Source organism: Mobula birostris, chromosome 14 (genome assembly GCF_030028105.1).
Source record: "Mobula birostris isolate sMobBir1 chromosome 14, sMobBir1.hap1, whole genome shotgun sequence".
Lineage (NCBI taxonomy): Eukaryota > Metazoa > Chordata > Chondrichthyes > Myliobatiformes > Myliobatidae > Mobula > Mobula birostris.
In genome coordinates this window covers 43,575,537-43,591,771 of record NC_092383.1, presented here as the reverse complement: position 1 = coordinate 43,591,771, position 16,235 = coordinate 43,575,537, and the positions used below count along the sequence as shown (strand labels likewise).

At 41.7% G+C, this 16,235-nt stretch overlaps 1 protein-coding gene across 2 annotated transcripts in view; it reads right to left on the bottom strand.

The window, feature by feature from the left end:
• Nucleotides 1–16,235, bottom strand: part of LOC140209868 (E3 ubiquitin-protein ligase NEDD4-like) — a 225,586-nt gene that overhangs the window by 15,769 nt on the left and 193,582 nt on the right. For both annotated transcript variants that reach the window (XM_072278462.1, XM_072278463.1), the window contains 9 exons: nucleotides 11,508–11,562; nucleotides 11,315–11,373; nucleotides 11,074–11,139; nucleotides 6,811–7,040; nucleotides 5,896–6,017; nucleotides 5,669–5,739; nucleotides 3,447–3,542; nucleotides 1,272–1,345; nucleotides 321–381 (listed from right to left, as the gene is read on the bottom strand). In XM_072278462.1, coding sequence (XP_072134563.1) covers nucleotides 321–381; nucleotides 1,272–1,345; nucleotides 3,447–3,542; nucleotides 5,669–5,739; nucleotides 5,896–6,017; nucleotides 6,811–7,040; nucleotides 11,074–11,139; nucleotides 11,315–11,373; nucleotides 11,508–11,562 — 834 coding nt within the window. The remainder of the gene's footprint in view (nucleotides 1–320; nucleotides 382–1,271; nucleotides 1,346–3,446; nucleotides 3,543–5,668; nucleotides 5,740–5,895; nucleotides 6,018–6,810; nucleotides 7,041–11,073; nucleotides 11,140–11,314; nucleotides 11,374–11,507; nucleotides 11,563–16,235) is intronic.

The following is a 16,235-nucleotide window of genomic DNA, read 5'->3' as shown; positions in this document are numbered from 1 at the left end:
CAAAACTTCACTTAGAAAGTCTGCAACAAAGACAAGTGTAACTGTCTGTGTACTGGTGACTATGAAATTTGGTCACATAGAGGAGAGAGTCTATTGTCTTTCTAACATTATACACAATATTGGGCTTAATTCAGATGAGATACAGTCCAAACTATGGCTTTGGTTTGGTGGCAGTACAGGACATGCTTTTCTTTCTAATTTGTTGTAACTCTGAAAGAGTAGACTAGCAAAGGTTTTCAGTACTAGCGTTAACCTTGCTAATCATCATTATAATCCAACAGAACAACTTATTTAACAGAGATTTTTTGTCCTCTTATTACCTCTTTAAAAGCATTCATTTGCTCCTGGATTCGATTGACAAACCTCCACTGCATCACAAGGCTAGGGAAAAAAAAAAGCAGAAAGTCCACAAAATGCTTCATTTACAGATCCCACACCACAGGTTTCCATAATTAGCACACAATAATTCTGTCTAATTAATTTGTTCTTCCTGGTCGCAATCTATACTTCCTCCATCCTCTGGGTCGGAGATATACAGCATAGAAACAGGCCCTTCAGCCCAATTCACCCATGTCTATCTGTGCTAGCCCCAGTTGCCAGTGCTTGGTCTATAACCCTCTAAACTTTTCCCATCCATCCTAAACAACTTTAAAACATTGGAATTATACTCCCCTTCACATCTTCCTCCAGCAGCTCACTTCAATATACTCACTGTCTACTGCATGGAAATGTTCCCTCTTATGTCTCTTTAAATCTTTCCCCTATCACCTTTAGTCTACGTCCTCTAGGTTTACACTACTCTACTGAAGGATCCTGTTGTTCAGAAATCCCTCCAGTATCTTTCCTACCACTGATGTCAGGCTCACCAGCCTGTAAATCCCTTGCTTGTCCTTGCAGACACTATCTAGTTAAATAAACTGTACAGTTCCAACCCAGTTATCAGTTGCATCCTCTTCCTAGCACTAAGTTGCCTGTATTCCAGCAATGGTTGGGCATTACATATCATCTCACTCAGAAAAAGCACAGAGATAACCAGTTTTAGAATGGATTAAGACAAAGGTGGAAGGAGAAATTGATGGACAGGAGTTTACAATTAGAGAAAGTTTAAACGAGATTCACCCTGCAGCTGCCTCATACTCACTGCCAGTAGAACAAGCAAAGCACTGATAAAGGTGTTTTAAACTAGAAGTTAGAATATCTAACTTCGCACATCTATGAAAAAAAAACTGTGCACAAATAGAGCATATAATCCCAGAAATTCCAAAACTTACTGAATGTACTCCTTCTTGTTTTTGTTTGTAACCAAAATTTCTGATCCATTAGGTTTCAGCTCATGTTGTTGGGTCTGGTGGAAGGAAAAATAATTCCAAGATTTATCCAAAACTGCAGAACCAGCAGAGGGCAGTTAGGGCCACTGTTGGTCCGTATGTTGTACCACATGCAACACAATGAGAGCTTTCACAAGGCATGCAAGTCTTATCAAATGGTAAGATCAGGTAAGATGGTGTGCTCAGATGCAGCTGCTATTCCGGGTCTAATCAAAGGTGTTCACCCTGTGTGTTTTTTTTTACACTTTGTGAGTCCCTGCTGGATACCAAGAACATCAAGTACTTCTGGACAATCCCATCAGTAAGTTGCTCGATAGTGACGGAGCTGGATTTATCGTGCTGTCACCTGGACTTGTTGCATACTGTTGTGCTGTGATTGTGCGCGGTGTGAATGATCACCTTTGACATTTTTATTAGGATCACAAGACCTTGTTGGACCTTTGTAATGTAGTATACTGCAAGTCTGGTTCACTGGTTCATTGGTGAGACCGATGGCAGGGTAGCTGTGCTGGTTTGGCTGTACCGAGGACAAGATTTAAGCTGTGGGCTTGCCTGCTGCAACTGTCCAGGTGAGGAGACACCGAGATGGTGTGGGAATCCTCTGTGGGGCATGTTAGAATCTGTATTCCAAAACTAATGAGCTGTCCTCCTTTGTCAAAGAAAGAGGCTTTCCTTCCTCCACCATCAATGCTGCCCCCACCCACATCTCTTCCATTTCATGCACGTCTACCCTCACCCCGCACTCCTGCCATCCCACCATGGATAGGGTTCCTCTTGTCCAAACCTACTCCACTAACCTCCATGTCTAGCACATAATTCTCTGTAACTTCCACTATCTCCAATGACATCCCACCACTATGCACATCTTTCCCTCCACCCACATTCTACTTTCCACAGGGATTGCTCCCTACGTGACTCCCTTGTCCCTTCATCCCTCCCCACTTATCACCCTTCTGGTACTTATCCTTGCAAGCAGAACAAGTGCTACACCTGCCGTAACACCTCCTCCCTCATTACCATTCAAGGCCCAAACAGACCTTCCAGGTGAGGCAACACTTCAGCTGCAAGTCTATTGGAGTCATCTACTGTGTCCGGTGCTCCTGGTGTGGCCTCCTGTACATTGGTGAGACCCGACATAGATTGGGAGTCTGCACCTATGCTCTGTCCACCAGAAAAAATGGAATCTCCCGGTGGCCACCCATTTCAATTCTACTTCCCATTCCCATTCTGACATGTCAGTCCATGGCTTCCTCTACTGTCGTGATGAGGCCACACTCAGGTTGGAGGAGCAAAACCTTATATTCCATCTGGGTAGCCTCCAACCTGATGTCATGAACATTGATTTCTTGAAGTTCTGGTAATTGCCCCCTTCCTTTCTCCATTTCTGGTTCACTCTCTCACCTTATCTCCTTACCTGCCCATCACCTCCCTCTGGTGCTCCTACTCCTTCCCTTTCTTCCATGGTCTTCTGCCCTCTCCTATCAGATTCCCCCTTCTCCAGCCCCTTATTTCTTTCACGAATCAACTTCCCAGCTCTTTACTTCACCGCACTCACTTTCCCAGTTTCACCTATCACCTTGTACTTCATCCTCCCTTACGCCCCCCCCCAACCTTCTTGCTCTAACTTCATCTTTTTCCCAGTCCTGATGAAGGGTCTTAGCCTGAAACGTCGACTGTTCACTCTTTTCCATAGGTGCTGCCTGGCCTGCTGAGTTCCTCCAGCATTTTGTGTGTGTTGCTTGGACTTCCAGCATCTGCAGATTTTCTCATCTGTATGCTGCAATAGGTCTTGGGTTGGGGCTGGGGCCTGGCCCCTCCCCTCAGCATTGACCTTCCTTGGCAGAAGAACAAGATGGACTCTGCACTAACAAGATACAGAATGCAAAGTGAAAATCATTTTGCAGATGAATATATAAATGGAGCCACTGGAAGTCGATGTCGGAAGTTAACAAAATATGAGCTGGTGCTGAATATTGCTGTACTGCACTCAAAAGGTGGCTTTATTAAAGCTTATTTGGGGTCAATAAATTATAAATGCAGGTGGATTAAAACAATCAGCAAGCCATAGTATCTGTTAGCTACAATTTACTGATAACGTGCATGCATATGCATACCAACCTGACCAAATAGCTCTTCATCAACCACGAATCGAAGATCCAAATCAGTCGGATCATTTTCAAGAATCCACATCAGTGAATTGTAATACTCGCTGTCCTGAAATATTGAAAGTTAAAATTGATCTTATCCAGTTTTGGCCTCCCCTTTATAAATCTTATTGCAATGTCAAAGCTGACTCAGAGGTGTTGGAATCATTTCTGTTTTACAAACTGCTAATGCTGGAAAAAATACGAGGAACTTTTCCCAAATTACTTCAAAATTTACACTGAGGGGAAAAAAAAGTATGCTAGCATTTAAAACTTGGTTCCATTTCATCTCCTGTGTTCCAGTTTCTAGCAGACTAATACTGGATTCAGAACTATTTTGATTTTTTTTTCTGGTCGAGGTTTTGACTGTTTTTATAAATCAGTTTGTTGAATGGGTTAGCCTAACTGAGCTCCATCCAATATCAAATGTGCTTGGCCATAATCAGAGTAAGTCAAGGACAAATCTGGGAGAAAAGCAGGGTTCTGGCTGGACCCATACACATGCTGAAAAGCTGAGGTTGCTTTTAAAAGGGCTTCAGACATGGCAGGTATTTGTAAGGAATGAGATTTTGGAAGTGCGAAAGGAAATTTCTTTGCTTGAACTACAGCAGTAGGATTATTGAAAATAACTTTCTTTTTTGGCTGAAAATTTGCAGAGACAAGGGCTGAATTGGGAATTTACAGCAGATCAGCTGGGAAAGTGAAAGATGCAGTTGCTTGTTTTTTTTAAATGAGAAAAAGAAATATGATAACTTAATTTTGGTATACATAATATATTGTTATGATAACAGACATTCAAAATGTACAGTACACACAATCTTTTACAGAAATATATAACTCAGTTCTAGCTGAAGTAGCTGTTCTATGCGAAGAGTGCCTCCCTGTACAAGACAAAGCTGCTGATACACTCCCTGATTAAAAATATTTCCATGCTTCCAGATCGCTAGGTAGAATATTTATTGGCCTATTCCCCATCCTACAAAAGGTTCCTAGGATATAGGCTTCTTTCACTTTTCAGTTGCTGCTGTAATATTAAAATAATTCCTGGTCACTGCATCGATATTGTACCGTGTTCAATGAACTTTATAAATATTCCTTTTGCTTTAGCTATGCCTTGCAAACGTTCCTAGTGTCTCACCTGGCAGTTATTCACTTTGCCTCTGTTGCTACTGCATCCACTTATTCTCCAACCCCCCACATTTGTAACTGATGTGGAAAGCTAAATTCCAAGGATGCAACTGAAGCTTTAAATGCACAAAATAATTTTCCTTAGCTAACCTCAATATAATAAACACCTTGTCATTTCTCATCTCTAAACCACCATCTGACATGAACCTGGTCATTTATTTAACTGCTATATGTTCAAGCTTGTTGCGTACAAAATGGTGTACATTGGCTGAACAAAACAAGCCCTGGAATATCCTGAAGCTACATCAATTTCACATGTTCGCCAAAAAATACACAAATGTTCATAAACCTTCATAAGCTATAACACTCCCATCCATCTAATTTTTGTAAGGGTTTGCAATACGTTTTGTTCTTCAGGTCTCCAGCTTGATCTCATCCTCAAGGTTTGCGGAAAATTACATCATTTAATTAATCTGGAACACGATCTGTCAGCAAGAAATTAAGGCCACCTGCTCAAGCTAATGGAGAGGTTGTTAACAAGAGGATGATCTGGATTAGACTTCAAAGTTCTAATGTACTAATTTGAACAAGTAACCAGCATCACTATTAGAGTATCAGAGAAGCCTTTGTAGCTAATTTTATAGCTAAATTTTCAAGTGCATTTTCTCAGGTTTGTGATTAATCAGCTATTTATTCATCATGAGCATCACTTTGTGCTCTCTGCATTGAAATATTGGCATTCTCCAGTGCTAACAACTGAAAAGTGAACAGAGGATGGTCTATCAGATGATCTTCCCAATGTGCAGTTAAAAGCTGAAACACACTGCCTGAAGAGTTGGTGGAGGCAAGGATTCTCACAACATTTAGTATCTAGACAAGCACTTGGATCACCATGGCATAGAAGGCTATGGGTCAGGTGTCCCTAGATGGATATTTGTTGGTTGGCACAGATAGGGAATGCAGAGGGGCCCGTTTCTGTGCTGTATAACTTTGTACTGTCCTTGCCTTTCATACAACACAGTAATCTGAACAAATCTACTCTGTTTAATTACAATATGGAAAACTTACCACTGACTCCATATCTTGCAGTGTTATTGGCTTCTGAAGCATCATCTTGTACAAAGGTCTGATAAAGAATCCTATATAATAAACAAATCTCATTTTGTTTATATGATCATAGAAATATTTTATCATCTGCAATTACACAGAATTTCTATCTTTGTGAAGGTTACAAAAATAATTTTATTTAAAATATAATAAATTGTATTCTAACAATGTCAGATCCATGTACCTACCGTCTAACAATTTCCCATGAAACACTGCCATCCCAGCTACGCGACCTATGAACTTGAAGTAAGATACATGCTCCTCATTGCATAGTCCAGAATTTGGGTTTATCTGTAAAGTGTAATTGTCCCTATAGGAGAAAGAAGATTATTTGATCAGGTTAGGCAATTAGCAGAACAACCAGAGTTAACATGTCACTAATGCAAAAGAATGCAATATCTATTCTACAAGTATTAAAATCTGACAGAAAATGGTTCTGATCAACATTGATCCAAGGGAATAATGGTTCCCTAGCAATGGGAATGCAGACAATGCTGAAGGACTCATGGAGAAACTGTGTAATGGTGGCTTTGTTAGACTATTGATATGCACTGGGTGGAGGTCGGCTGAAGGGAAACAGACAGGAGATGTGGTGGGCTAAAGGTCGGCAAACTAATATTGGCATTTAAGAGTTTGAAATATGAATTATATCTACTTAAATGTTTATTTTCCTTTTATATCATCTCAATGTGTACTTAAGAATGTATAAATAATTGTAGTTTTATACATATAAAAACTGGAAAAGGTTATATGTGTGAAAAAAGTACATGATATTTGTGAATTCCTTATCCAAATAAAAATAAAATTAAAAAAAGAAATATGAATTAAATGCTGGGGGCTACTCAGGAAGCTGGTAAGTGGGTACGCAATAAAAAACGAAGATTCAGAACATATAAAGAGAAGCAGTGGACAATCTGATTGCATCTTCATTAGCTCCATTTCACAGTGACACAGCAACAAAAATCCATTGCCTCTATACTGTTGGAAATAATGCAATGAAACAACAGTGCAACAGTAGTACAATTGTCAAAACTCCAATCAAACTTTCAAACTTGAGCATTGTCATAAAAGTAGTTTTCTGAAGGTGAAAAGCATTGACATACGTGGCAGAATATTCAAACAACCCATAATATGGATTGAACATCTCCTTGGAAAGCAGGAAAAACCATTCCCTGGCAACACCACCATAATCCAATCCTTTCTCAGAATCAAACTCAATCCAGAGTCTGGCTTTGAGGAATTCTACTCTCTTTACAGACATTATTTTCCTGTAAGAGTCTTCCAAGATTGTGTTCCGCCGTAACTTCATTTCAAATCGATTTGGACCATCAGTCTGCAAAGCAAAAAAAAAGTCTGAGGATGCTATTTTGCTTACAATTTAATGACTTGATTTTAATTAATGTTCATACAGGCAGAAACAGAGAAGAGTCACTAAATGGAACATAATTCTATCTACTTAACACTGCCTCGTTAAAGCAGCCCAGCCATTCTCTCTTCTCCCCTCTACCATTGGACAGAAGATACAAAGCATGTACCACCAGGCTCAAAGATAGCTTCTGCACTTTATTCTGCATTGTTACTATTTTACCTTGTTCTACCAAAATACATTGTGTCATGATCTGATCTGTATGTATAGTATGCAAGAGCAGCTTTCACTGTATCTTGGTACAAAAATAAACCATTTCCAATTTCACACACAGAATATCACACAAATGCATGATTAGGACAGGTGACATTGAATCAACTCTCCTCCACACCCTGTAACGGAAGTTCTCTAATCCAGGTAACATCCTGGTGAATCTCCACTGCACTCTTCCATTGCAATTACCTCTTTTCTATAGCATGCTGACCAGGTCTGCATACCACACCTCAAGTGCAGTTGAACCAGTGTTTTGTAAAGTTGTAACATACGGTCCAAACTTTTATATTCTGTGCCATGATCTACAAAGGAAAGCATGCTATATGAATTCTACAGCACTCTATCTACAGGTATCTGTGATAGGGAACTCCAAGGTTCCTGTTCGTTAGATTCTATCATTTACTTCATATGTCCTATTTGTATTCGACTTTACAAAATACATCACCTTACACTTGCTGGGATTAATTGAATCAGCCAATATTCTGTCCAACCGTCTAACTATATCCTATTGTAGTTTTCGACAACCTTGCTTGATAATTCTCAACACCAAAAACATTTGAGTTATCAACAAAATTACTAATCATATCATTTGCATACATACCCAAGTTGTAAATATATATCATAAACACAAGTGTGGCAGCTCAGATTCTCGTGGTACACATTGGCTATAGACTTCCAATAGAAAAACATCCTACCACTGCTACCTTACGCTTCCTCTTACCAAGGCAATTTTAGATACAATGAGCCACCTCATCTTGGACCCCATGCGAAGCAGCCTATCTTCTAGGACATTGTCCAATTGATCAAGGCATAATTGATCACTTCCCTTCACTAACTTTCCCAATTAGCTTCTCAAAACACTCAATCAAAATAATGAGACAGTATACTCTCCACACAAAGCCTCACCGACCATCCCTTAATCATATCCCTTCAGGTATTGTTAAATGATTTCCCTACCATTGACACAAGTGTCTTACTGGCTTGTAGTTACCTGTACATCCCTCCTGTGCTTCTTAAATAAAGGAACATTAGCTATCCTCCATCTTTCTGTACATCATCTGCGGCTAATGAAGATATAAAAATCTGATTCAGCTCCCTAGCAATCTCCTCCCCCATATGGCCCTATGTGTCTCATACATCTAACACCTCCTCCTCCTTAATTCTGACCTGTTCCAGATTAGCCATGTACCCCTTTCTTGAATTCACATGTCTCTTGTCCCTGTTGTTGGTGAATACAGATGAAAAGTATTTATTTTGGAGGTCACCCACATCATCTTGCTCTGTACACAGAGGAACCAAAGGGTTAATGGGGCCCCAATCTTTCCTGGCTACATACTGGGTCCATATATACTTAGAAAGTCCTGAGATTCTCCCTCATCCTATTTGCCAAGGATGTTTCATGGCCCTGTTTTACCCTATTAATTGTTTTAAGTTCTTTTCTACACATTATATTTCTCAAGAGACTCTCTCAATCTCAATCACCTTTTTTTGATTTAACCTGTAATTTCCTTCAGCATCCAAGGTGGACTATTCTTGCCATCTTTTCCTTTCATACTTTCCAGATTACACTGGCCATGAACTTTTATCAACTCACTTTTGAAAAAACTTGTCAAGCTGCTGCTTCATTTGTAAGCATCCGTTCCCAATCTACTGTCACCAGGTCCTCCCATGCTATTGAGATTAGTCTTCCTCGCAGTTCAAGAACTTAACTTTTCATAGCTACCTTGAAACAGATAACTATGACCGTTTTTCCCAAAATATTCACCCAGTTTACTACCTGCCCAGTTTCAATTACCAATATAAGGACTGGTACTACTCTTTCCCTTGTGGGGCAATTTACATTTTGTCTCAAAATGGACTGATCAAATTCCACCTCATCCAAGCCCCTTGCACTATGGCAATCCAGTTCAATACTGATAAAGTTAAGAACCCCTATCACTAAAACACTGTTGCTTCTTTCAGTGATTTGCTTTTATACCTGTTCTTCTAATTCACACTTTCTAGAGTGAAACTGATAGATTAACCCCAATAAAGTAATTGCTTCTCTCTTATTCCTAAACTCTACCCATATCATCTCATTGGATCATCCCTGAAGATATCCCCTCCTAGTACTGCCGTGCTGTTCTCCCTGATCCGTAATACAACTCGCACCTCTTTTGCATTTTCCCTTATCACATCGGAAACTTCTAAAGCCCTGAATGTTAAGCTGCAGCTCCTGCCCTTCCCGCAATTATATTTCTGTAATTACACTAATATCATTCCATATGCCAACCCACGCTCTCAGCTCATCCTATTTGCCAACGAGGTTCCTTAGGTTAAAGTAAATGAAGTTGAGCCAACCTGCCTCTGTCAGCTCTGCCCACTGGTCAATTTAACCTCAACATTGTTCTTCCTTGATGCTGCACAGGGATTGTGCTTCCCAATCCCGCTGCCAAATTAGTTTCGGCCCTCCTGAGTAACCTGGGCAAACCTCCTTGCAAGGATTTTGATCTCCCTCCAGTGAGGATACAACATGCCCTTCAGGTATAGATCCCATCTAAACCAGAAGGTTCAATAGGCTCAATAGGTACATTTAATGTCAGAGAAATGTATACAATATACATCCTGAAATTCTTTTTCTTCGCAAATATCCACAAAAAACAGAGGAGTGCCACAAAGAATGAATGACAGTTAAACGTTAGAACCCCAAAGCACCAGTCCCCCGCTCCCCCTCCCACGCATAAGCAGCAGCAAGCAATGACCCCCCCACCAGCGAAAAAGCATCGATGCCCTCCGCCAAGCACTCAAGCGTGCAGCAAGCATTAATAAAGACACAGACTTGCAGTATGCCAAAGACTACTCATTCACCCAGTAATTCAAAATAATCTGCAGATGCTGGGGTCAAAGCAACACTCACAACACACTAGAGAAACTCAGCAGTTCGGGCAGCATCCGTGGAAACGATCAGTCACCTGGAACCTACCAACCTTCTCCTTCCCACCCTCCCCCCACCTTCTTTATGGGGCCTCTGCCCCTTCCCTCTACAGTCCTGACGAAGGGTTCCGGCTCGAAACGTCGACCGATCTTTTCCACGGATGCTGCCTGAGCTGCTGGGTTCCTCCAGCCTGTTGTGAGTGTTGCTTTCACCCGGTAATTCGACATACCACAGGCTCTCTCTCTCCCTAATATGGGGAAAAGAGGTGTCCCCGTTTCACAGTGCGAGGGAAGGCATAACAAACAACTTGCTGATTTATGATGTTAAAACTCTATTGTGTCGCTTTTTCCGAGCTCTGCACCCAGAGAGCTCAGTTCTCTGGTCATACAGACAGCAGCTAACCCGCTGTTCCCGATGTTCCATGTTCTCCTGCAATGCCTCAGTCAGGGGCACCGGCCTTGAATCAGCCCGTCTCCAGAGTCACAAAAATCCGGCACCCTAAAGTCCTCCAGTCCACGTCCTTGGGTTACAAGGGTGCCGAAAGATCCAAGTACCTCGTCCTTTCTCCTGCACTAATCACAATTCACCTCTCCTATTTCTACCCTCAACCATCATGTGGTACAGGGAGTAATTCTAAGATCATGGCCCTACAGTGCAAATATTTTCCTCTTATATCTCATCATTATACTGGCCCTTATATTTCAGTTATCAACAACTTATTTAATATTTATGTAAATGTGCTATCAGCACTGGGAATGAAACCAGTGGTGCTACGGAGGAAAGTATTCCCCATTGTTTGATTTTATTACTCACCGGCTTCCGCAGCTTTTTCCTGAAGTAATCATACTTCTGTTTGTAGTCTCTTGAGTAAGGCACAGCCTGTAATTCAAAACAAGATGAAGATCACTACTTGTATATATACTTTTGATCAATAACAGCTTCATATACTATTTTATCACAGTCCTCAAAACATTGTAACATGGTTCTTCCAAGGTTAAACACAACTCAAAGACCGAAATGAAAATTTATCTTCCGATTGTAGATGTTTACTCACAGGCCCAGTGATGGCTACATTCTGGAAACGAGGGTCCTCCCACTGGGTAGCTTTGGTATCTGTCCAAAAACAATTGACATGTTTCCTATATTTATGGCCATGAAACCCAATGTAGGGAACAGTAATAGGTAATGTTTATAATTGTGGAGATTCTAATAAAGTTGTTCCTGGCTGTATAAAACGTGATACTCACTGTGGTCTATGTAGAAAACTCGACCGTCAGAGTGGACACGTTCCTCCCAACCAGGCTGTAATAAAAAGGTAATTTTTAAAAAGCAGCTTTGAGACAAAACTTCAAAATTTTTCTCTCATTTATTTATTTCTCACAACCTGGGCATTTATTTCCCATCCCTGGTTCTTTAATGGCTGCACACCTACTGGTGAAAGTACTCCCACAGGAGGAAGTCCCAGGATTTGGACAAAGAGGGATCAGAAGTATATTTCTGAAGCAGGATGGTGTCTAACTTGGAGAGAAAAACAGTTGCTGGTATTTTTGGCACTTTCTGCTCTTGTCTTTCTTGGTGGTGGAGGCTGCAGGTTTTGGAGGCACTATCAGGGTAGCCTAGGTGAGTAACTCCAGCGCACGTTGTAGATGGTACTGTACACTGATGTTTGTGGGCATGAATGATTCGGCTGGTGGATGAGTATCAGTGAGTGAGCTGCTTTGTCCTCTATGTCAGCGGTCCCCAACCACTGGGCTGCGGACCGGCACTGGGACGAAAAGCATGTGCTACCGGTCCGCGAGGAAACGATATGAGTCAGCTGCACCTTTCCTCATTCCCTGTCACTCACTATTGAACTTGAACATAGGATTGCCAACTGCGCCGGTATTTGCCAGGACATCCCATATATCGGGCTAAATTGGTTTGCCCCATACGGGACCACCCTTGCCCTGTATTTCCTCCGCTAAGGCAGAGCATTCCTATGAAACCTTTCGTGCCGAAATGACGTAAAGCAAAGAAGCAATTACCATTAATTTATATGGGAAACATTTTTGAGCGTTCCCAGACCCAAAAAATAACCTACCAAATCATACCAAATAACACATAAAACCTAAAATAACTCTAACATACAGTAAAAGCAGGAATGATATAATAAGTACACAGCCTATAAAAAGAAGAAATAATGTATGCACAGTGTAGTCCGGAAGATTAAGCCAAAACTGATTTGTGGGAAAAAATCGTCACGTACGCGCATGCGCACATCATGGATGCGCACATAGGTGCCCGCGCAAGGCTTCATGGTCATAGTAGTCTTTTCTGGGGAAAACTCAAGTGTCCCGGGATTTGACTGCTACTTTTGTCCCTTATCTGGGAGTGAGAAAGTTGGCAACCCTAACTGTAAAAGACATGTTCAGGTGATTTTCACCCTACTTGAACAACACCACCCTCCACCCTCCCCACACCCCGGTTGGTCAGTCCGCAAGAATATTGTCAATATTAAACTGGTCTGCAGTGCAAAAAGGTTGGGGACCCCTGCCCTACAGAACTTGAATGCAACCATCAATTCCCAACGGTATATGTACAACAGAGCTGAAATTCAGCACTTCAGACAAACTTTCTCACACAGCGGCTCCATACTGAAGGATTTCCGGATTTCCGCCCAGCTGTGCTCCAGAATTATAAGAAATAATTTTCCATTCTGCAAACAAACATGACGAGCTGGGGAAAAAGTGAAGTAAGTCCCTACCCAGGACCAAGAACAGCTCAGCGCGCCCTCCTCACACAGAGCAACTGGTGGGCCAGGGTACAGTTGATCTCAGTGTAAAACAGTTGTACCAGATAGTGAGGAGAAAATGAAAATACGATCACAGGAAGAAGCTTAATAACAAGCAGATCCGCGCTTCTAAAACCTTCTACAGCGCAGTTAAAGACATTCAGTAAGCTAAAGTCGGACTGCAGTCTCACTGAATACAAAGGTAGCAGAAAATTGTTTAAACAGGTGATTAGAAAAGCTAAAAAGGGGACATAAAACATCCTTGGTGAGCAGGATCATGGATAATCTCAAGGCATTTTACCCTTATTCTATGGAGCGTATGAGAATGAGGGGAGGTTTGACAGAGTTATGCAAAATTTTGAAGGGTATAGATAGGGTGAATGAATGCAGATATTGTATTATGAGAAACGTGTTTGATCTTACAGCTAACACAGGGAGATGGTTGCAGGCTGACCAGGAGAGGGACCCCAGTATTCGAACATTTTCAATGTTCCAGCACTGTCCCATGGACAGTCCGAAGACCGGATGCAAATGGAAGGGAGTTGGACATCCCAACACCAGCAACCCAATCCCACAAAAACCCAGAGCTACAGGAGCTCCAAAGACCACATGATGTATCCACTATGAAGACTGGCTGCACCTGGAGAGAGCTACAAAGACTGGCACAGCACGGAGGACTCGCGTCAGTGGTCTGTGCCCCAGTGAGCGTGATGTGCGAAACTGACCATCGTCTGACTGAAACACATAGTCCATCAGATTCCTATTTGATCTCTGCCCGGTCACCATCTGGTGCCCTCTAGTTCCTGTTTCCACATCGCTGTTAAAAAGTCTTTGTGCATTCACACTATCTGTGACCTTTGTTTCATACACCTCTATAATATTGCCTCTAATTCTCCCACATTCCAAGGAAAACAACCCTAAACTGCTCATAACTCAGTCATTTGTGTCCCAACATTGACCTTGCCAATTTCCCTGCCTTATTTCCAGCTTAATAGCATCTTTTCCGTAACAGTGTGACAAATACTGAACACGATATTTCAATGTGACCTCACATCTTGTACAACTGCAACAGGACACCCCAACCTCTATCCTCAGGTGCCCGCGCAAGGCTTCATGGTCACGGTAGTCTTTACTGGGGTAAACACAAGTGTCCCGGGATTTGACTGCTACTTTTGTCCCTTATTTGGGAGTCATAAAGTTGGCAACTCTAACTGTAAAAGACATGTTCGGGTGATTTTCACCCTACTTGAACAACACCACCCTCCCCCCCACCCCCGGTCGGCCGGTCCGCAAGAATATTGTCAACATTAAACTGGTCCGCGGTGCGAAAAAGGTTGGAGACCCCTGCTCTATGTTGATCTTCTTCAAAACTGGAGCTGTGCTTAGCCAGCTGGAAACTATTCCATTATATTCCTGACCCTGTTTCTTGCAGATGGCAGAAAGGCTCTGGACTGTGAGGAGGTTAATCACTTGCTACAGGACACCCAGCTTCTGGCCTCCTCTTGCAGTCATAGCTTTCATGTAACGTTGAGTTTCTGGTCAAGAGTACCCCCATGATACTGATTTTGGGGGATTAGTTGGTCATATTGAATATCAAGAACAGGAGCTTCCATTCTTATTGGAGATCAAGTGTTACTTCCCACTTAGTCCGTGCCTAAGTCGCATCTTGGTCTTGCTGTATGCAAGCATAACGCTCCATTTTCTTAAGTGACAGTTAGTATTCTCAGTTCTGAACATGGAAGGAAAACAATCAATGATGCAATTGAAAATGGTAGGGATAAGGACACGGCCCAAACGAATCCTTTCAGTGAATCACTAGTGCTGAGATGATTAACTCCCAACTATTAAAACCTACTTCCTTTCCGTGCGGTATGATGGCAAACATTGTAAAAAGTCTCCCCTTTGATACCTACTGAACTGTCAAACCACACCAAATGCTATCTTGACATGCTACTCTTTGGTCTGTGGTTGACCCAAAATCACCTTGAGGTCTGGAGCTGAGTTCTCCCAGACTCAGCATCAGTGAGCAAGTTATTGGGAAATAAGTACTGTTGATGAAAACCTCTATCATTTTGCTGGTGATTGAAGGCCTGATTGGTTCATAATCAGGGGGATTGCAATTTTGAGTAATTCCCTATAGTTCAGGTAAAGACAAGGATTAGATTTATTTGTCACAACATACTAACCTTAACCTGTATGCCCTTGGAATGTGAGAGGACACTGAAGCACCTGGAGAAAGCCCACATGGTCACAGGGGGAACATACAAACTCTGAACGGACAGCAGCGGGAACTGAACCTGGATCACTGGTACTGTAAAGCATTGTGCTATCCACTAAGTTACCATGCTGCCCCTTGTAGATACCAGTAGTGTAACTGTATTGAAACAGTTTACAAAGGCACAGCTAGTTCTTCAATACTAGAGCTGAGATACTGGTTCTATCATCTTTGTTCATCCAGTGCTCTTAATGTCACATGGAGTCAATCTGTTTGGCTGAAGACTTTTGACTTCTGTGACAGTGAGGACTTCAGCAGGAAGCTGAAATGAATCACATTTGTTACGTCTGTCTAAACATAGTTGAGAATGCCTCAGCCTTGTATTTAGCACTCACTTACTGGGCATAGCAATGGTCAAGACTGGGGATGTTTCTGGAGCATCTCCTACTAGCCATTTCATTGTCTACTATTTATGATCACATTTGGAAGGACTGTATAGGTTCAGCCGCAAGATTATTTCACTCCAATGATCAGCATGCACAGTTGCAAGAAAATGTTTGTGAACCTTTTGCAATTACACGTTCTTCTACATTAATCACTCATAAAAAGTGGTCTGATCTTCACCTAAGTCATAATAATAAACAAACACGATATGCCTCAACTAATAAGTCACAAACAGTTGTACTGCTTCTCATCGATACTGAATACACCACAGTCTAGGTTCAAAAAAGAATGTGAACCTTTGGGGTAATGCCTTCTACAAAAGCTATCTGGAGTCAGGCACTCTAATCAATGAGATGAGATAGGAGGTGTGGGCTGTAGAGGTGGCCTGCCCTATAAAAAAGACACAAAGTCAGGTAACTTTTCTCAAGAAAGATCTGTGTATGTGCACCATGCCTCAATCAAAACAACTTTCAGAGGACCTCAGTAGAAGAATTGTAGAGATGCATGAAGCTGGAAAAGGCTACAAAAGCATTTCTAAAGACCTGA